At 42.7% G+C, this 22,762-nt stretch overlaps 1 protein-coding gene across 5 annotated transcripts in view; it reads left to right on the top strand.

Annotated features, from left to right (window-relative positions):
- Nucleotides 1-22,762, top strand: part of zfhx3 (zinc finger homeobox 3) — a 130,672-nt gene that overhangs the window by 59,155 nt on the left and 48,755 nt on the right. For all 5 annotated transcript variants that reach the window (XM_026379010.2, XM_026379015.2, XM_026379014.2 and 2 more), the window contains exon 5: nt 15,516-15,747. In XM_026379010.2, coding sequence (XP_026234795.1) covers nt 15,516-15,747 — 232 coding nt within the window. The remainder of the gene's footprint in view (nt 1-15,515; nt 15,748-22,762) is intronic.

Here is a 22,762-nt window from a genome sequence, read left to right on the forward strand (position 1 = left end):
CGTAGTCTTGGAACCAAAGCAATTACATAGTTCCTCAGATGAAGAATATCAGAAAAAAAAAAGTTATTTTTTAATGCCAGGAATGTTCCCGAATGTTATCTTTCCCATGGGTGCTGTCTTCTACACCTGTGTTCTACTTTAAACCTACTGCTTGAATAAGAGCGAGTGAGTGAGTTGGGGAAAGTGATAGTGAGTGAAAGAGACAGAGACAGCTTTAAGAGTTCAGGACAAGAATGCTCTTCAGCTTCTCAAGGGCACTGATACTTTATGGCCTTGACATTCCTTCATGACAAACTGATGCCCAGAATAGACAGAGTGGTGTTGGGGGGGTTTAAAAAAGTTTAACTACCATGCCTGTAAGACCCACCCCGACATAATCTATATTTCTTTTTCACCTTCACCTCACCCTGCATCATTTATAAGGCAAACCTTGGGGTCACTCTTTTTGACACTTTTTTTTTTTTACTAGCCAAAGCTGGTGAAGGAGAGGGACTGAAGTTCAGGCTTTTGTTCAGTAGAAGCAGTTTCACACATTTGTGTTTTATAAAGTCCTTTTCAGTGTCGTGTTGATTTACAGAGGCCTCCTTCCTCTGAGATCTCATCAGAGACGCAGACAGTAGAGGAAGCCACTGAACTCCTAGGCTCGCTCCCAGATATACTATCATCCCTCACTGCTGTCCTTGCCAGGCCCACAAACTGTTTTTTTTTTTAATAATGTCACCACATTCAATCAACACTAGCCCTAAAATTAAGGACTGCTGAATAATTCAAACTTGGATCCTTCCTTCAGAAAGCCCATCTCTGTCACTAGATAGGAATTTTGCAAATTTATGCTTGTTAGGTTGGAATAGTCATGTTGAAATAATTTGAACCATAAGGACTGTCTGTGCAGCTACTGTTCAAATGAGAACTCTGGGAGCCGTTAAAGTTTGAACATAAAATTGTGAGATCTGGAATGCAAATTATTATTCAAATCATCAATGTATTAATTTGCATCCTGAGAGGCGTGAGGGAGAGAGAGAGAAAGAGCATCTTAATAATTTCTGCAAAGCAAAGTATTTTATTATTTGTTGATGTTTTAGGAGTGAGGGCGTATTCATTTTGCATTTGTTAGTCCCTTACAGATGATATGAAGAGCATAACAGCCTCTGTCTATACAGCCAAATCAATCTCTTTTTGTTTTATGTTCTTATATACTTGATCACTAATATATTTACTGTGGTTACTAGAAATGTAAAGCTTTTCAGATAGTTATATTGTCTAGATTTTCTTTTACATTCAGCACCATTTAAATGTATGGGAGATCAAAATATCTGTACTTATGTGATATGATGCATACTTAAATCATATACTTAAACCTCATGCTGTTGAAACATGAAATTACTCAGGAATATCGGAGATTTCTTAGGACCTGCTGTTTGTACTCTGACTTCCTACCATGTCCTCTTACGCATCAAATTGAGCTTATCATTCAATTTTCTTCCATTTAGATTTTTTTTTCCTTCTTTTTTCTAGGCTCAGTTTCTACTCTGCACTGTCATTACTGACTGGTTGAGTGAAAAGAACTGAACAATTTGATGATAGGTCTTTTGGTATTTAGGATTATCATTGATCTTAGGGGATTTTTGATTCTCTGAGTGGTCAAATTAGATCAGGAGTTACTTTGCGACTGAGCAGCATGTGAGGATGAGTACTCTAAAATGATGCATGAGACTGAAATGTATGAATAACGTAGAATGGAGGAAAAACAACATGTGTTGTGAATTTCCACCTGATAATTTATCACTGGGGGATTGAGTGGCTTAGAATACTAGCTGTGAGTGGTAAATGTAGTTGAGAGAGAGAGATCAGTCCTTACATCTGGAAGGGAGGTTAGGGTTTTTTTTTAAATAAGAGATCCAGCATTGGAGTATTCCCAGTATTCAACTTAACTTTTAAATCATTAAACATGATGAAGCCATCTCCACAAAGTCAGAGGTTTATATACAAAAATCAAACACCATCTGCCATCTCTGATCAGAAGCAACAGCCATCAGGCCAGGGTTACCAAGGCAGAACAGGAAAAGCCATTAACTGCCAATCACTGCATCGATCGACAAGCCAGTCCACCATTACCATCCACCCCTGCCCTCACCCCCCTCTACCCACAGACGCACACACATACAGTTTATCGGCTTTTACTGTACAGTGCACGCGCATGCACAGACGCAGACACATGCACGTATCCCTTGCATAAACTACTATCTTTTTGTGCACCAAAGCTACGTGATGGGTGACATTTAGTCGAGTTTGTCTCTTTCCCGCTTGAACCATGATATCTTTTTAAATTATCTTGAGTCTAGATTGCAGGATCAACATTCTGTTCAGTTTAGATAAAGGTTGTCTGACTTTTTTATATTGGCTCAGTAAACCCAATGTGTTACTTGAAGGACAGTCAGGACGCTGTTAAAAAGATATTTACTTCTGAGCATAAGTTTTTAATCACCTCATTACCGAAATGCGTCTCAGTAAAGTCCATTGCCTTGTCAAAATGAGAGTAGACACTCCATTCTGCTCAGTCTCCCTCCACATTTTTGGAGTCAACAGTCAGATAAAAAGGGAAACTAATAGAGTCAGTGAAGGGCAAAAAGGAAAAAAGAAGATTGATTTTTTCCCTTCTATTTTCAATGGTGTCAGTAGAACTGAGGGTCATTAGAAGAATATTTACTTACTTCCCAATTTAATAGAGATGCTGTATATCGGAGTGATCTGGATCAGAGGTCAGGGCTGGGGGGAGCAATTAAAGCATATGGATCCAGAAGCTCCAGGCCTGTCCCATTGTGTGTGTTGTAGGCAGAAAAGAATGGCTGAGCTAAAAGTGAGGCAGATGCAATAAGTATTGGAAATGGCTGTATTAATTTATTGAGTTTTGTTACTAATGAATAAGTGATACACTAGTCGGGGGCACCAATGCATGTGTGCACACTCCACTCAGGCTTGCGTTTACAAGCTCGGTTCGTGATTTCGCAGTCACACTGTGCTAGTTCAACTATTGGCCACGTGCTGTGTATGCTTGTCCTTGTAGTATGTAGTACTCTTTTATATGTAGTAAATGATGGTGTCTTTCCTGTTACTTGGTTTAGCTTCCTCAGCCTTCTATGGGGCAACACAATAGCCAGACACAGACCAGATATGATGGATGTGGCCCGGGGCCTATGTGCTCGCTCTGTGTCTGCGGTGGCCTCATCCACACATCAGCCACAGTGAGAGGGAGGGAACTCAGTAGGGAGGGAGGGGGGAAGGTAGGGAGGGCAGAGATACAAACCAGACCAGCCATTTTCCTCGTTCCGCTCATAAATATTTGTGTGGCTGATTTATAAACAGTGGAGCAAGAGAAGGGATCAAAGTGAACTGTAATGCTTATATAAAACTCTGGCTTTTTCACAACACTGCCCTAAACACCGAGCTTGTACCTATTAAAGACAAAGCTATATATCACAAGGCATATTGGCAAGAATACTGAATGGCCACTCACATTCAGGGCTTGGTCTTCCCCCAGATGTGAGTGCAGTTCTTATAGCACGAGCCTCCAAGGTTCTCAAACACTATTCCATCAATATGTGTTATAGTTAAAACTCAACCTGCTCTCAGCCTGTGTAAACTCCCCCTGAGGTCAGTGACTTCTTAGATGGATTTTAAATGGCTGCAGTAATGCCAGGCAGCCATATTAAAACACAGCAATGCAGTGAAGAGTCACCGTGTCCTGGTTGTGGTAGAGTAGCGTTCGTCACAGTAGACAGCTGCACATGCTGATTCAGGCAACCAGCTGGTCACACGCAATACAAAGGCCAAGTCTCCTGAATGGCTGAGAGGAAGGATTAGGGTGGGGTGAGACGGTGTGTGTGTGTATATATACTGTATATTTGTGTGTCGGTTGGAGTACAGTACTAGCTTTGCATAGTTTCATGTATCCGAGCACTAGCAGGAACAGAAACGCACTTCCACAGCTATAACACTGTAGGCTGGCTACGAGCAGAGCAGACATTCCACACCTACAAGCAGTGTTTACTCAATGCCCCCCCAACCCCAGTCATTTACACATGCACACACACATATATCTCACGCTCCGCTCACCCCCACCATTCATTCCCGGTCTGGGTGCAAATGTGGGGGAGCAAAAGGTATTTTCTCTTGCCTCTGACCCTCTCCCTGATTAATAACAGTTATAGCTGGCAGATGCAGAGGAGCGGCATGAAGATGGCTGTTCACTGACCTCTGTGGGAGGGAGAATAGCACAGAAAAGAAGGCCCTTTTTCAATGGAGATTCCCCCCCTTTGTCCACCAGCAGGGCAGGGTGTGCACAGTGTGGTTAGGCTTGGGAGAGTTGCTGCTAAACAGCCTGTCTCTCTGTCAGCCTCTCTCTGTCTGTGTGTGAGTGCCTAGAGACATCTGGTTCTCTGGCTGTGGGAACACAGTGGCATTATTTTTTTAGGCACTTCACCTAGAGCTTACATAACACAGCATTTCAGGTATGCATGTGCTCTTTTTCTGTATGACTACTTGGATATTTTCGAAATTGGTTAAAAGATTTCTTTTACTGTATGTATAGAATGTGCAGAGAATACCCCTAGAAATGCAAGGAAGGGTTTGCTGCCATGTTTAAGAGCAGTTAGATGACTCACATATATATACGTGTATATATATATATATATATATATATATATATATATATATATACACACACACACATATATATATATTGTGTATGTCTGTTCATATTGGATAAGGGTTTCAGAGAGAGTAGACTAGATTGTTTTACCCCTGGTGTGTCTGAGTTTCTGTGCGGGGAGTTCAAAGTCCTGCTGAGCATCAGAGGACTGATGCTGAGTGAGGCTGACTAGCTGAAACCTGTGGTCTGCGAAGGGTTACTGAATTATTACTGATGGTTTCAGGGGTAACTGTCCGACCGCAGGACTGAGGAATATTAATCATTTATTTGATTGTCCGCATGTGCTGATTAATCAATTTGAGTAGGATCTGCAGGATTAACTACCCTATTATTCCCCCTGTAAGAGCAGATAAGAGATAAGACTTTAAAATATCATATTCCATTTATCATTTATTTTTAGGTCCCTGCTGATGAGGGTGAAATAAAAACTGAGGTGAGATTAGGCAGAACAGCAACATGGGGGAAATGTTGAGGGAGAGGGATAAGAGGAGGATGGATAAGGAGAGAAGAAATCTGCCGATTTGAGTGTTTGAGACGCTGGAGGAAAAGATAGAGCTTTGTATTTCTTCAAACATGGCACAGAAAACCAAGTCGTGCAGCTGGGAGTGAGAGAGCTGAGAGAAAATGGGGGGCGGAGAGACAAGAGGAACAGGAAGTTGATGGGAAAGTGATAGCTGTCTCCACCTGGAGTATAGCCTGAGCTGTGTGTTAAGAGGGAAGGCAAAGCAAGGGAAAGGAAGGAGCTGCAGCAGCTGACTCCTATCCTGTGCTCTGGTTTAGGTAAGTTTGGCTCTCGTACCAAGTATAGATAGATAAACTGATCCAATAATGGCACATTCCTGTTTACCCCACTCACTATCTATTCAGTCTATAAATTTTCAATCTGCCAACTGTTTAATGTGTTGTGTCATGTGGTAATGCCTTTGATTCCAACATGCCTCCGTTTGTAAATACAAGAGGCACTCAAAAGGCTGTGGTTTCTTTACAAGCATGGCGCCCCCGGCGCTTTGGTTGGGAATGTGCTGAGAGGGAGAAGGATTGAAAGAGCAAGGGAGGGTTAGAAACTGTATACACTTCCCGTTGCTCTTCTGCCAACCCCTCTCTCTGCTGCCTCTGGTCGCGCAGGCAGGCAGTGAGTGAGAAATGTGAGAGGGAGGAGTATATCCTCTCTCCTGGCTGAACACAGCACCGTAATTATGCACTTTTCAGCAGGTTTTACCTTTAACACTTTCCTCCCGGGGTTGAGATTAGTGCTCACCATGCTTGATTTACTGCACAATTACTGAACAAGAGCTCTATCTAATCAATAAACAGGAAGGGGAAAAGTGGTAGGCTTTGAAGTATAGTTTGAGATTTTTTGCACGATTGAGCAGTGTATATGGTATAGCCAGTAAGGGCAGCTTGGCTGTGATGCCAGCCTGTGAGTTATCTGTTATATCAGGCATGCCTCTTTGCTTTACCAGCTCACTAAACGTCTCTACAGTGCTCAACTACTGGAGTGGAAAATTATCTTTTTTCTGACTACGGTTTAACACAGAGGTCAGCAACAAATTGTCTTATGACATTCCTTCGAAATATTAGAACAAAATCACAAGTTGTCTTAGAAGATTTGGGCTAAATGTGATCTTATAACTTATGTGCACAGGTTATGCAAGACAGGATAAAAAGAATTCTTGTGCGGCAACTTGCTGTGCCGTGTATTTGATGTCCCCAAATGGGCGGCCAGCACAATGACCTCCGTGATGACACTTGCTAATGGCATGAGCAGTTATTTTGGGAAGCTCCAATGACCGACCATCACACGTCTTTCTGGGGCTTTGTAATGCTTTTTTCAGCATGACCAAAGCAATAGGCCTCTTCCAATTAGTCTCGTCTGTATTTGATTTCTAGTGATGACAACTATATTTCAGCTGCAATTATGCTGCACTGGGAATGATGAGGGTTTAGGTTATTGATCTCCAATTGATCACACTGATCAATGAGCACTTTTGTTTCATTTCTATGGAAAGTGGAGTTATGGTTTTTTTTCCTGTGGCTAATGAGCATGACCCTGTTAAGAAATCTGTGTTAGCAAGGCCCATATGTATTAGTGATAGTGTTGACAGTGCTCATGGGAAAGAGTGGGGCACAGAGCTTAGTTTTCAAACACAAGGGCACAATTTCCCTGTGGGCACAGGTCAAAGGCTACAGTAGGTCTTTAAAAGAAAAAAAAAACTAAATTTGGTCTTTAGTAGGGGGCTTTTTCTGACTTTTAATTATAGAGTTCGATTCAAAAAGGCAATAGCTTAAAAACTTACTGGCAAGTGTAGGTTCAAGAATTGTGTATTATGATTTTTTTTTTTTTTATTCTACTGACCCTGAAACATTAAATAATCCAGAATTCTGAAAGCTTTTTAGTTCTACTTTAGAGTCTGCATCGAAAGTCCAATGTCGGGTTTCACTCATTTTTTTTCAGCCCAACTTTTTTAGGAAGAGTTGACAGGTGAAACTCGTGGGTGTTTTGGTGTATGAGTTGCTTGAAGAACTCTCAACAGCCGTTTCACACTAGCAAGGCACTTCATGTTCCATGCAAATAAAGCCCACATATAGACCCACTCTGTATATTCACCTCCACTCAACCCCACTCATTAATTTTCATTTTAAGGAGAGGACCTCTCAAAGGCCATGTTGCTCCTTTTGTCAGTGCTGTGCTGCTAATAAAGATAGCAGTGTAAGACTGGGTTAAATATTGACACTGGCTGAGCACATCATCACTGTTCTTAATTAGCTGGTGTCTCTAGCGAGCTTGTGTGAGGGCAGTGCATGAACAACTAAACATTTCCCCTTACGAGATCTATGAATTTTACATAAAAAGGGATACAGGATAGTCAGAAAACATACAGTGTTACAGCTATCACTGCCTTATTGCGTAGCCTGAAGCAGCAACCAATTATGTGGTAATGAAATATTTACACTACCAAACTGAGAACGCCAGGGGTGAAAGCTAGATAATACAAGCCTGAGGAGACTGTATTCTGTGTCTCCTCTCTACCGTTACGTCAGCGAATAGGTGGAACAGGAGATCAGTTAATGACAATAGGCTTAGACGCAAGAACTTGGGCAGGCCTGCAGTTCGGTAAGCATGGCTTTTGGTCACCCCTACTGCTGTGGGCACATTTAAGGGCTTTTTCTGTGTAGCTTGCACAAGGTGGGATAGGGACAGACGATTGTAACGTTGACTCACTCTCTCAAGAGCCACGTCAGACATGTTAAGTTTTACGTCCAGGGTCCTTTTGACTTCTGATGGCTACTCCTGCCATGGCTACGATGATATGGCAGTGAATCTGCATTCAGGGCACAGTGTGATGTTTGTTCTTGAGAACTAATTGTGTTTGGGTAATGTTCCTGCTCTGAATTTAATTCACACTGACTGCATTAATCATTACAAGTGGTGTTTGCCTGTATCTTAATCCAGCACCACCCCACATCCCCCAACTCACCATCTCCCTGAGACTTATACGGCCTGTTCCGTTCTGCCCTCTCCAAACCCTTTTTCGCCCTTCGTCTCCTTCTAAGAAGCTTTTCGCTGTCCACATTCGCAGCAACTCCACAAGGCCGAGCTGCCATTGTCTGGCTGGCGAGTGACAAATGAGAGGCAGTGAGGTGTTGGAGACTCCTGTCAGCTGTGAGGGAGCAGGGCTGCCTCTGCCTTTACCCTGCTAACACATCAGTGACTTACAGTAGGGCTGAGTCCAGACCTAGCTAGTCAGTCATCTTGTTCTTTACTTGTATGCATATATTTGCATTAATCAAAGTTGTATGTCGCAATTCTCCATAATGTGTTGGACAAGCCTTTTGTCATACAAGATGATTTAGATGTAAGTCTTGTGTACCACAGTAAACCGGGAGTGGTGTGTAGTGTAATATTAGTGGCTTGTGAATGCAGTCATCTTGCTTACTTGTGAAGAATACCCAGATACTGAGTTGTGCAGAAAGCAGATGGGTTCTTGCCACTTCTATGTGACAAAAAAAGAAAATTCAGAAGAAAACTCACTGTAGCTTTTACTGTTTTAGAGATAAAGGTATTCCTGTTTTGTATGATTTGTTTTTTTACTAGCACTATTCAATCTGAAAGACTCCTTATGACACAAAATGTGTTCTTTCCCTCTGTAATGTCATTAGTTATTATAGTAATTGTGAGGAAAACATTGATGCAATGAACCATTATTCAGACTCAGAGTCTGAACATCTCAGCCTGCTGTGCACCTCCTGTTTTGCTGAAATAAAAAGAAAATGTTATTCCCCAGTCCTGTACAAGTAATTATTGTCGCCCCTGTCCAAAATGGAGGGTTGTTATGTTGACACAGTGCTGTGGGTAATAGAGAGGAGGGCTAGGACAGGTCCTGATTTGCCCCATTCAGCTTCCAGATGGTACCTTGCCAGTACACATGTCATCAAGTGGCTGTTACAGTTGTTTGGGTACCCCCATGGCTCCACCCTACTCTCGCCTCCTGCAGGCAGACTTATTGTACTGCAATTTTGGCAAACTCCTCCCAGCATGGCTTTCATAAAAGCACCAGGAGGTTAAGCTGTTAATTAGCTACTGAAAGAGGAGGCCAACAGCTTGCTGTTAATTTGCTTTACTCTTTTTTTTCTTATTTGGCGATTGACATCATTTCCTGCCTGTTTTTGAGACATTTCTGTGGAACACAAAAGCAAGACCAGGCTCATTAAGATGAGGGGAAATGTGTTTATCTGGCTGCGATTAGAAGTGCACATTATGTATGTATAGCCATGCTTATCCAAATGTTCTTAATGAGGAAGACCCTGGACGCCAGTGTGGGGCTCCTGTGGGCATAGGCCCAGGCTCGTTATCACCACACAGGGCATTGATCTCCCTGCCGCCCGCTTGCTTATTCTCTCCTCCTCCCCTTTCAAAGACAGTGACTTGCACATGAATTATGTGGACACATTGATCAGCTGATTGAGAGCTATTGTTTAGAGCCCTGGGTCATTATTGAAAGAGGGATTACCCAGCTCTTGTTTTGTGCGTGCGTATGGGAGAGTGTATTACTCAGCTCCTTGTCACAGCGCATACTCCCCTTAGCTCAACTTAGATTTGCTATAGCTACACAAATGTGCACACATTTACACACACACACACAGAGTACATACAACAGCCTACATAATCAACATGGCCCAAATGACTGCCTGCATTGATTGCCTTTCCTTTGCAATTATGTTCCCATTGTTTACTTTCTAGCATCTTACTCATTCGAACGGAATTCAATAATTATTGCTTTATTTAAAGTTAAAGTAAGTGTGGTGGTTGTGTAGCACCAGTAGCTGTCCTGTCTTTAAGTGTCTCTGTGACCCCTCCCAGGCTACTTTCTTCCATAGGCCTATGTTAAGTCATCCTCTCCGAGGACTGCTACAGTGATCCATCTTTACCTTGCTGCCCTCCCTTATGACACAGAGGTCCGATTTGTCTCTCCCTTCCCTCCCAGAGACAAATACACAGCCTGTTTTTATTCACCGGTAGTGATGGATCATATCTACGGCAAGGCAGTAGAGGAAGCAACTTAGCACATTATGGGCTTTGAAGCAGAGGGACAGGATGCAGTGCAGGGGTGGCAGGGATTAGGAATACTACAGGGGAAGAAAGGACATGAGGTTCAGGAAGCAGTAGGTAGGCAGTTTGGGCCCAGAATACACAGTCCCCTTAAGCCACAACCTAACTTTTAGGCATGTTTCAGCTTGCAGTGGCTAATTCAAAGCAGCCACCACACTTGGCACCCAGTGGGGCCTCTGTGGTTGGAGCTGTTGTTCATGCTGCTGGCAGACAGGGAATAAAAGGCCAAAATGCAAGCACTCGCTGACTCCAGTCACTCTGTTTTGCTTTGCTAAATAACCTGCTTATGTTCCAGGGGAATCCCAGAGTGCAGATTTATGAGAATCAAGTCCCCAACAAATCTGTGCACATGTTTAAATACACAGCTGCTGGGAAGAAACGGGCCATTACAGTGAAATATTTTCATTCTCTAGACCTTAACCCAAACTTAATCCTCGTCATTAAAGTAATCTGTTTTTAAATTTAACTTGATGCCGATTTATATCACTCAGAATTAGGCAGCAAATGTGCAACTACCTTTTGGGATGTTCTCTTTTGGATGCAAATTGGACTCAACAGGATAGTAAAAAAAAAAATATATATATATATATATATATATATATACACATGCACTCTACAGCGCATGTGTGCTCTGTCCACAGTTGTTATACAACGAGACTTGAGCTACACAAGGGTGTTTTCTTCTCCCTTTGGCCACAGTGTGTTTTTCAACCCAACAGGCACATTACATTGTCTCACTTCACAGTGAAATACAGTTACCTCAGTGGTTATAATTGCTGCCATGACATCACTAAGTTTGAATAACAAAGGTGCTGGTTGACTTTCTAACACGTCTCAAGCCAGGACTAGTTTTTCATTTTGTTGTCAGATGAGAGAGAAAAACCTGACTCATAGCTCTGTGATTTGAGTGATTCATATAAGCGCACATGTCTGCTTTATTCCGGTGGTTTGCGTGGCTACAAGTGTGAATTGCAGTGTTAAAACCCATGTAAGCTTCCCATGAAGTTCATGTGTGCATGTGTGTACTCATACACACACACAGACACTCACATAGACACAGACACCAGCTTTTAGTGCTGAGAATCTGGGAGACAATTACAAAGCAATATCCAGGCAGGTACTCTGGCTCTCTCACAGAGGGAATTTGGCAGCTCTCTTAGAATTGATAGCTATTTAGCTCACAGATAGTCATCTGTTTTAATGCATTAATTTTGTATTAACAGCACTGCCAAATTTAATGGTGGAAATTAGGATATGATCATAATGGTATGTGGCTGCGTGCGTCTCTGTGTGCGCGTGTACATGTTTGTGTACATTTCTGATGTTCTTTTTGTCTATAGTTTTGTATGTGTTTGTTGCGTGTCTATGCTGTATTATACGGCTCCATTGGGAGCCATTCTTTGGAATTACCGGCTCTCTGTCTACCTTCCACCCTTCCAGTAAAACCCACCTCCATCTTGTGTTAGCTGGACTCTCTCTGCAACCACACAGTTTTGTGTTAAAGGTGCACTTTTACTTTGCATTTAAGTGGATGGAAATGCAGATGTATGCAGTGCTCTGGGTGGGTGGTGAAACTGATACAGGCGCGTATTGCCCACTCAGAGGGCAAGGTGCACTGTAGAGTTGTGTGAGAGAGGATGGGGTAGTGCCCACACCGCTCCTGTCCCTCTTTACCTGAAAAAGCGCAGAGCACTGCTTCAGCCTCCACAGAAAAAGACAAGGTGCTTCATCGAAGAGGCTTCAACAGCCACAAAAGCGTTTTTGAACTATGAAAACCAGCGTAGTATAAAATAAAACTTAGAACTGGACCTTTCAGCATAAAAAAGCTAAGTCAAATTTAAGATAATGTACTTTATCATGGCAAATGTAATTATTAACATATTTTAAAATCTAAAGAACTACATGACTGTAAAACTGCTATAGACTTGACTTGAAGTGTAAGTACACTGCAATATAACTAAAGTATTTTAAGCTCCTTTAGCGTACCTACAATCAACGTGTCTTTGTAATCTTATCTGTTAAATCAGGCCACACAGAAAGTACATTCAAATGCGCACAGCATGTCTCCTACCTCTGCATTCTAAGCAGTCACACATCTGTACTTGTTCAGGTGAATCTCAATCTATAGGACTGCTGTACATTCCCAGACAGTTCAGTGGTATTGAATGTGTGCCACTGACCCAGCCAGCTCTCCCCCAGTATGCTCCACAGCTCCCCTCCTGTTAGGGCCTCAATAGGGCGCTTAGAAACCCCAGAGCCAGGCCGACCAACTCCTCCCAGCTCAACATGACTTTTTCATTAAGCTGCCAAATTCCTCCACTCCAGTTGGAGGTGATTTATCAACTAGGGGCTTCATTGCAGGTTCATAGGAAACAGACATAGACCCTGTCTTGTGCATTATTATGTTTCACGTTCAAAGTGTATGCGTTTGTGTGTGTGTGTGTGTGTGTGTGTGTGTGTGTGTGTGTGTGTGTGTGTGTGTGTGTGTGTGTGTGTGTGTGTGTGTGTGTGTGTGTGTGTGAGATAGCCAGAGAGGGAGATGGACTGCAGGTGGCGTGTATCTGCGCTTTGTGTTTAATTTCATATGGATAGTTCTTCAGGAATCCACTGAGAATGCATGTTTGAGAACGTTTGTACATGTGATGAGCAGAGTTTTTCTGTGCTGCTCTGTACTGTGGTATCATTTTGCCTCTGCAGAAATCTTGTATGTGCAGGGAACACCTCACTGGGCGCTCGTCACCAGTTTGGTCTCTTCCCTCTTTCACTGACCTAGACAGCCTTGGCTCGGGGCCAGTGCAAAGATAGTGAAAGTGCTGGTTTACAGGTGTAACCGTTTGACATTGCAGCCTGAGCTACAAGCCAGTTGTGGCCCTGCTGAGGCCATCTTCCTGGCCAGTCAGGTTTATAGTGAATTATGACCAAGTCTGGGGCGGGCAGGCTCAGGTTTACTCCTATATAAACCCCGTGCTTTTTATGGGAAACTATAAAACTCCCTGGATTTTTTTCTACCTCCTGAGACTAGCTTTGAAGTTTTGGTCAGGTGCTGTCATTTTTTAAAAACTTGTCTTGTCGATTTTTGGCGACTTGATTCATTTGCGGCTAGAGCTCTCTTTTTTTAATCCAAGACATCTGCTGTGACTAAAATCAGTTTGCATGATGGATTTGGTGATATCTATAACTAAATCGCTCTCTCATGTTTCTCTGTACCGTCGTTCTGATGCAATATTTGTGCACAGAGGAAAAAGAGGTGAAGGAGGAGGGCTCCCACAATATCGAGCAACACCTATTCATGACATCATGGATGGCTTAAAACGAAGCGAGAAAGGAGAGCACACAGAGACACAGAGCCTTTTACAATCACCTAATAACTCTATTACACCGAGCTGTGGGGCTCACAAAAAGGAGAAAAAAAAAACTCAGATTCCTTTTCCTGGAAGTGGTGTCTTAATGCACATTTTAGGTGTAGAAGTGAGAAATATGAAACCAAAGAAAATGAAACACAATAGCTCAGAAAAGCCCATAGCAATATTACAGTATTGCCAGAAAATTAAACATTAGGAGAAAGGGACAAGCGCATTTTAGGGAGGCATAATATTGTTATGACTTTTTTTTCACTGGCCTGTCAACACCTGATTTAGATGTAATGTGGTTAAATGTCTAATGTTTCCATTGCTTTTTACATTTTACAGCCAGCCAGACCATCTCTTCCAGTTCAGGAGAGGATAGTTGAGTTTCTTATTGATGAATGATTCAGTCTGAACCTCGAGTGTCAGCCTCATGCATAAATGAAATGAACACTTGGGGTATTTATAAGGTTTAAGTGAAGAAATGCATGAAACAAGATCGAAAATACAGAGTAGAACCAATTGTAATTACAGTAATACTGCTTTTAGTAATTAGATTGTTCTTTCTGAAGGTATACTTCCATCTGTGCTTTTTATATAGTTAGAAATGGAGAAATTTTGGTTCAGAACGTTTACTCTTTAATATGTCCTGTACAGTTTTTCATTCATTTTGACCTTAGCTAGTCATTAAATTAGTCAATTAGACTTTAAAAGCTTGTAAAGCCCCTATATTCATCCGGTCCTTTTGTAGACAATATATTAAAATATACAATTATTTTTTTTGTTCTCTCAGCATGCCTCAGTGCAGACATGGGGGCCAAGAAGATTAAAGTGAAAAGAGGAAAACTTTTGGTGATTGACATTGATTGCAGCCAAAGAAATACACAGCGAGACTCCAGAGTTTGATATAGGAGCAGCACATAACAGGCATAACACAAGTGGCCATACCGAGTCTGGGGCTTTTATTGTAAACATGCAGAAACCATCAGTGTGATACTTTAGGATAATGGTCAATAACTCTGTTGCTCACACCAGGCCCAGCCATATTGTGTTGGACTTGCATCATTGATTGAGCCACGCAGGAGGTAATTAGACTGGAGCTCTGTGGTGTGACAAGAGGTTGTGGTGGTATGGTGTCACGACAGGGTGTTACGCATGTTGTGACACTACAGAGGGTGTGCTGAAGGCTAGAGTAGGCCTGCTGTTGACTCTTGGAGGAAGAGCCGGGGTTGACAGGTCAATACTGTTGCCGATTTCCTGTCCTCTGAAGGTTGTCCTCCTGTTGCGGAATGTTCCAGTTTCTCTCCGAATGAATCTCCCTCCCGCCTCACCACCAGCTGACTTTGCCTCTTTCTCTATGAGAGAGCGAGGATTTAACTCGCTATGATCAATATTTAGTATCCCATGCGTGAAACAGGCAGATGTTTGGAGTTTCCTTTTCAGAGACGAGAGGCTTCTGTTGAGTGAAGGGGATCAATGCTCCCTTCCGTCTGTGAGGCTGTAGACCCACAGCTTCTGAAGGGTGGCTGATGTGATTCCTGCCCTCCTTTGGGCCTCTGAGATTTGCGTGCCTCCCAGGCCTCTCCTGTCCTGTTACCCCATTGATACAGACACTCACACAGACAAAGTGCGCAGTCCAAACAGTTGTCCTGAAGAGGAAGAGGTCTGGATGTTAAACAACAGGGCTGTGATTGGGAATTGATTTGTTCATTTGCCAACTGTGTGAGTGAAAGTGAGTCGGTGGTGCCTGGCCAGCTATCTGCCATCTACAATAACCTCTTTCTCTCTCTTTTCCTCTCTCTTTCTGTGTGCCTTTCGTTCTCTATGTCTCTCTCTCCATCCCCTCCCACAGCACCTGCAGCAGCATGAAAATGCTGTGGAGGGTGATGCCTGCTACTACCATTGTGTGCTCTGTAACTACTCGACCAAGGCCAAGCTCAACCTGATCCAGCATGTGCGCTCCATGAAGCACCAGCGCAGCGAGAGCCTCAGGAAACTCCAGCGCTTGCAGAAGGGCCTACCAGAGGAGGAGGAGGATCTCAGCTCCATCTTCACCATTCGCAAATGCCCTTCTTCAGACACAGGTCAGGACTGGCCCCCGGGGCCCTGATTTAGTATTTCTTTATGGGTGTTATTTCTTTGTTTCATTTTCTTGATTTCTCCACCTGTACACACACACACACACACACTTTATTTGCCTGATTTGTCCACATTTGTGTCCATATTTGGTCATTTTCTAGCCACTTTTATTTAATATTCCCATACAGGCAGCAACAGTAATGCTTTTTACTTTGACAGAGCTGAGTGAAACCCTAACCCTAACTCTTGATTAAGAGTTAAAATTAAAAACTAGGGTGAAAAGTTTCCTTAGTTAGATTGTGACGTTATTCTTTATCATAATAATCCAACTTTATAAAGATATTTTTATGTAATATATTATTGATGCACAGCCTGCATTCCCCAATTTAAGCAAATGTTCTGCCATAACAACTTACTAAGACCAAAATTAAGGCCAGAGACGGAGGAGCACCGACAGCAGCTGCAACAACAACAAGCACGCCCAAAAACAGACACAGCTACAACAACAGTAGCAAGACTGAAACAAAGTGCCTTCACTGCTCATTTATTATGGACTGATTAGGAAGAGTGAACTGTGGTCAATTAACACTCTTTCTTCGCAGAGATTTGGTTTTCTAATCACTTTAACTCCTGTGCCCTGACAAAGGGGCTCTATTGTGTGTCCCTCCAAGAGGGAACCATTACTTCCCTCTCACACATACTCGCTGTCTGTGTTATGTAGGGGGAAAAAAAGGCCAGCCTGTGAAGACGCTTTGTTCCAAGGAGGCAGGGATAATGAAGCCAGCGGCCGGGAAATTGCGCAAAAGGCAGTCACAGATCTGAAGCAAATCATTAGAGAACATATTTAGCTGAGCAATTAGGGACAATTAAGCTTTCTGCTCACTGCACTCCAAATATGTTAATGACTACAGTACAGTGGACAAGCGAACATGCAAAAGCAAGAGGAAGGACCATGTGGGTTAAAAGGTTTTTGGGGGGATGGGAATTCACTGTTATGTGTTCATGCGTGGGGGGGTGGGGGGGTAGTTGTGCTGTTTGCAAATAAATGTGGCCCCCTCCTCGTTTTTTTTTTTTTTTTTTTTTTTGTGTGTGTTTATCGGTGTCTTGTTTTCTACTCTTTTAACCTTTGATGTGCTAGATGTCCATGTTTATGCCAGGGTGAGAGATCGGAGCCTTACCTTAGGTAATGGGCCCCTGCAGTGGGGCTGTGTGTAGGCAGTGTCATTGCACACACCTGCAGAGCATCAACAAATCACAGTAATCAGTATGCAACAAAATGTTGAAGGATCTGAATTTCAAGTTAAGGTGTCAGCGTACTTTAGATGTGATGTCTTTTCCGTCTGATTGTGTGTTTCGGAGTGCGGTGACGCTTGATTATTGGGATTGGTGTTCCGTTTCTTGTTTCTCTTTTAATCTAGGGACCACCCTTCTGTTTTAGATTTCGGTCATTGTCTTCAGTTCAACGCCAACTCCATTTGTTCCGTTTTAACAGGGTTTAAAATAAAATTCAAAGAAAAAAAAAAACTTGTACAGGCATCTTGATCAAATTACCTCAGTAATGATTGTGCCTCTTTGTCTGTAATCATTAACTCTAAAACTGCTGACTTTACACCTCTCACTTCTACCATTTCACACCCAAATGCCTTGTTCCAATAGCATCAGCTGTACTGGTCCCAGTCACAGCCCCACCCCTGCACTATGACTGAACTATTCCCTCCCAGTGTAATGTTTAATTTCCTCTCCGCTAGCTCTTCTGTGGCACAGGGCTCTTTTTTGTGGTTGAGGCATAGTTGCTAAAGTGGTGGAACGTTCCCTGGCTTGTTAAAACAAAGTTGCCCCTGGATTTCTGGGTCACCTAGACAGTAATTCCCTTGCCTGCTGCTGTTCTGTGATCCTGCGAGTTGTTCTCTGCTAGCGTTAGGCTCTGGGCTTGTAGCCTGCCTGGGTTTTTTTCCCAAAAAAACATACGAAGCTTCCTTTTCACCAGAGAAAGTTCACAACTTTCATCTAAAACATGACAACAATAAAAAAAAAAAAATCATAGGAAAGGAGGAGAGCATGACATAATTCTTTCCCCAGACTCCCCTGATTTTAGATCGACCTTTGAGCCAAAATCTTAAGGTGTAGTCAACTGACATCTTTGTCAACAACAGAATCTATAACGACTAGCTCATGCGTCATCTTGTATGTTTTACATTTAACAGCTTTGCATATTAATACTGTACCTCTTATAATGCAGCAAACATACACTGTAGAGATTAGGTGCCACATATCTCCTTTGGGCTGGATGTCAGAGGAGAGCAAGGGCAGCAGAAATGAGATTCCTGTCCAATTAGACTAATGCAAGGATAAAAGGCCTGCATTGTTTTAATTCTTACTCATAGTGAAAATGTGCTGCTTAGGCATTTTGCTCTGTGGCCCCACCTCCATTTGTCTTCTTTAACCCTGTATCTATGAGGAAACAAAAGAGGCCTCAAGGGGACCCCAGCCCCACACAGCTGCCCTGTGTGCAGAGACCACTGCACAAAGCGCTGCACTGTCTCGATCACTGCACTTTTCTGCACCAAACTTTGAGTTTTAAGTATAGCAGCTCATTACTAAGTGGCAGGTATAGAAACAAAAAGAAAAGAGGCGTAAAAGTGATGTCGAAGGCAAAAGGGAATCATTAAATTTCCCATGAAATGTTCACTTTTGAGGACAGCTGGTTTGACAGCATAGGGACAGAATATATTTTAGGTTCAGAGGTTACACAGAAAAAGTAAAGCCTCGTGTCACGCTGATGTCGAATAAAGGGGTTAATGGTGACTGCTGACAACTGTAAGCGTAAAGCTACAGGATGTAGGTGTACAGCACAGACCAACATTGTATGCAGAGAATAAGAGCAAATATTTGGGAAAGAATGATGAGGAAGTAGGGAAAACAAGTTTGGAGAGCTTGTGTGTGACAGTTCGTGTGACACTTAAGTGCATGATGACCCTATTTCATATGAATGATGTTCACCAGGGCATATAACTCAATGACACATTGAGGTTCCTCATTTCTTAACATTTAATCGACTACAGTTATTTTTTGAGCGCAGAACAGAATGAGATCATTCTTGTAAAAAGGCCAAAGTTAAATTACAAGGGCAAATGCCCTTCTGCAGGAAAGGTTTGCTTTGTTCTGTTTGTCTGCGTATGAAAGAAAGAGTGAGATGAGGAGAGCACGTTATATAAGAGTAAAATATTAGTATTTTTCAGTGTTGGCATACGCGTGTGTGTGTGTTCATATGGATGTGTATAGAAGAGGCAGAGATGGAGAACAAACGTGGCTGACAGTGTGGATTAACTCCTGCTGTAAATCTGCCTCAGTCACAGATGGCAGGCCCTTGATCGCTGGGCTGTGACGGCTTGGCTCTCATCACAGGAGGAAATCCCTGTCCATGAGCCTAGGAGGCTGGGACGGAGAAGGCTGGGGCCGCCTGGGCAGCCACCAGTCATTGTCTCCTGTCTGTGTCGACATAGAGGCCTGGGTATTCAAGGGCGAAGAGGGACCGGTTTGGGGAGGGGTTATCTTACTTTGACTCTGCATTTGTTTCATCCACCACTTGGTGAGAGCTTGTAAGTGGGACTTAAGCCTCCAGTTTAGATCAGCGTTACTTTTAATGACCAGTTTGTGAAACTGGGCAGGAAAGCTGTGTGCATTATTAAATGGAAATGAGACGAAAGGATGCATACAAATTACTGCATAATAGTGGTATCCAATATGAGATCCGTTGCTTGTTTCACTAAAAGGGGTGCGCTTTCAGGGTCACACACCTAATAGCAAGGCCTGTCCTGACAACAGAGGCATTTCTCTTCACTCCCCACATGCCTCCCTCTCTGCCTCATGCATAATTCTTAAGACACTCTGAAAAAGCTGGAAAATTTACTGTGACATGGAAAACTGCAACAATAAAGCAAATGGAGGAAAGACACCTACACCTTGCAGCTCACATTGAGGTTCGGTGACGGCAAATGGGATGTGTCAACAACTAGTCTGTCAAAATACAATACTAAATGGCTGATATTTACCACATTGAACTATGATTTCATCTTTTAGTTTCATCCTCTGACTCTCTTTTACAGCATATTAACATGGCTTTACTCTCCCCTGCTACCTTAATTCAGCTATCTGCATGTCCAGTGGCTAAACTAAAGCTATTAAAGCCAGGTAAAATCAGAGGTGAGCCAGGCCACGCTCTGATGGCATGCAAAGGCCACAGTCTGAGCTTTTGCTCCCCACAGGCAAGAGCAAAACAGACGGTAGCCATTTCTGGAATGTCCTCCTTTATTCATGCTTGTTAAAGTGCAAAGTAAACCTTTGCAGGGACAGGATATTGTAGCCCCTAACCACCAGACCCTTTCTACATGCCACACTGTGGCCAATCTCAAAGTGAGTTGTATAGACAGATAGACAGACACTGTGGCAATGCGCTTTTAATAAAGGCTGTTATTGCCCTGGTGATGCAGAGTGGATATGAGGATGAAGACTGTGCAAGCTAGGATGAGCTGGGCCCCAGAGGGCCCGCAGCTCAGTCAGGCCTCCGTCAGTCGCCTGCCTTCTAATCCCTGTCCGAAGGGCATCTAGGCAGCATAGGAAATTGTTTGCTGTCCACAGAACGTGCCAGGAAATTCATAAATACATTACTTTTCATTTTGAAAATATTACAAAGACTAGAGGTTTATTAAAAAGTCAAAATGATGGCTTTATAGATTTTACAGTTGTGTATCAGCATTCATATGACTGCTGCTCTAACTAACACAAGCAAGTCTTTTCTTTTCCTGTGCCCACAGTTTTATGGACAGATTGGGTATGAATTCCTCTGCTGGCTGATTCTTGAATAGCAAATTGACCAGAATGCTACCAGTTTATTCCAGAATAGGCAGTGAATAAAAATGTCTGTGTTCAGATTTTTAGTACTTCTCCCAGCTGAACCATCGTTCTGTAAATACTGGGTAGCTTTGGCCTCGGGCCGGAAGGTAGGTAAAGACTGAGTCTTGGTGTGCCTGCCTGGGCAATACATCTAGCTTAGAGGAGAAGAGAGGCAACATAAATGTCAAAGATACAGAAAGAAAGAGAAAAATGATTAATTCAGTGAGGGCAGGTTGAGTCATGCTACAACAAAAGCAATAGCCTCTCAAAATTAAAACATGAACGGTTCACCTTGTGTACACTCTGTATGTTTTACACCCTGTGTGTGACTTCACTAGGAGTTCTATTGTGTGGGTGTAAATATGCACCAGATTTTATTTTGCAAACTCGTATAGCCATAAACGAGCACACACATAGGTGTCCGCACTGAGAATCAGGCTGTGTGGGTGCGAGAGGCTCTCCCTGTCATCAAGCCCATTTTCAGAAGAGACGGCAGCACATTATAATATTGGTTTCCCTCTCTCTTGTCATTACCAGACACTCTCCTTGAAAGCTGATCCAAAAGATAGACAGTCCATCAGGAGACAGTCATCTCATTTGTACTTACTAAACGTGTTAATGAGTTCTATTTTCAGGCCTAGAGGCTTTGCTAGTGGATACTAGAGCAGAGGTGGCGATCGGTGGTGTGAGGTGCTGGATTGCAGCTCAAAGGGAAGGAAGGAGGTAATGAAGTAGCCCTGCTGCCCCTCGTGTCACTCACACGGAGTGACCACAGCCTCCACAGGGGCTGTCAATCAGAGCTGAGGGCGGGAAGTCTGTGGTTACAGACAGACACAGCCAGTGAGGGGAGAATAGATTAAGTGACAAAGACATAATGGTTGTGATGGGTTTAATTATAGCAGCAGTCATGTCACAGCCATACAGGTAGATGAGATGAAGGAGAAACATGTTCACTTGGGACATGAGGGCGTAAGATACTTTCTGTAGCACACAGGACGGATGTGTTGCTTGGTTTTAAAGTCTTTTTCTTATTAGAGAATATGATGCAGGTTTTTATCAACATTTCCTGCTTCACAAAATATAACTATGATGACTCCACTGAGTCTTTAAAATCACAAAGAGCCTGTTATGTTTGTCCCTTATAATGTAATAATTTTATTGGCAAAAAAATGCAACACTGGCACATTTTCTACACATACTGTACATATTAATCCATGGACTTACATGTGGTTGTGATACAGTGCATGTGATGTTTTCTCTTGTTGGGATTTTTCTTTATTGCTAATATGTAATAGTTGTAATATTTTATTTTTTCCCAAGTTTTCTGCACGCTACCCACTTGAACTTTCCCCTAAGGCATGCATTATCATCTTACATTCAGCGTGTTCTCATCTATGATATTGATTGTAGTGCAAGTGTATGCCAGGTAGTGTAGTAACTAGAACCAATAAATTGTTAAACACTTTGATTGCTTCATTTGTTACCATGTTTTGGTATTGGGTGAGCAGTGCTGCTCGCTGTCAGAATTAGGCAGCTCAATTTGACCATAGGCAGCATCAGAGAAAAAAGCAGGGGTAAAGTTTGGGAACTATCGAGTCAAGGCTTGGAAAGTTTTATTTAGCCATTTTTAATAAGGCTGTTTGTGCCCCCCAGAGAGAGCTGGTGGATCAAAGGGCATGATCTGTGCTATGGATGAGTTCACCCTGGGTCCAGCAGAGACGATCAGCCTCGCTGACAGCAAAACAAAACCAGAGAGTGAAGGATGCCCTATCCAGCAGCATGTTGCCCTCACACTCCGAAGGCTCCATTAGAATAAAGGCAGATGAAACAAAGGCTGGCTGAAAGCACAGATGTTGTGATTCATTATCCACTCTCTGATAGATAGGCATGAGTAGTGAACAGAGTGTGTATACGTGTAACTGTGTATCTCTCAGCACACGTGTGTGTACTGTATGTTGCTTAATGTGCAAATTCACATTGTGTTAGTTAGACTTGGAGAAAACATCCTTACAGACAGGATACTTTTGTAACACAAACAAGCATCCATGTTTTAAGTGCATTAGTAAAAAGAGTCCCCTCCAGTGCCTCAACCACATCAACTAAAAGCAGGCAGGCAGATGGCAGCAA

The sequence above is a fragment of the Anabas testudineus genome, chromosome 3 (assembly GCF_900324465.2).
Source record: "Anabas testudineus chromosome 3, fAnaTes1.2, whole genome shotgun sequence".
NCBI classification, from domain to species: domain Eukaryota; kingdom Metazoa; phylum Chordata; class Actinopteri; order Anabantiformes; family Anabantidae; genus Anabas; species Anabas testudineus.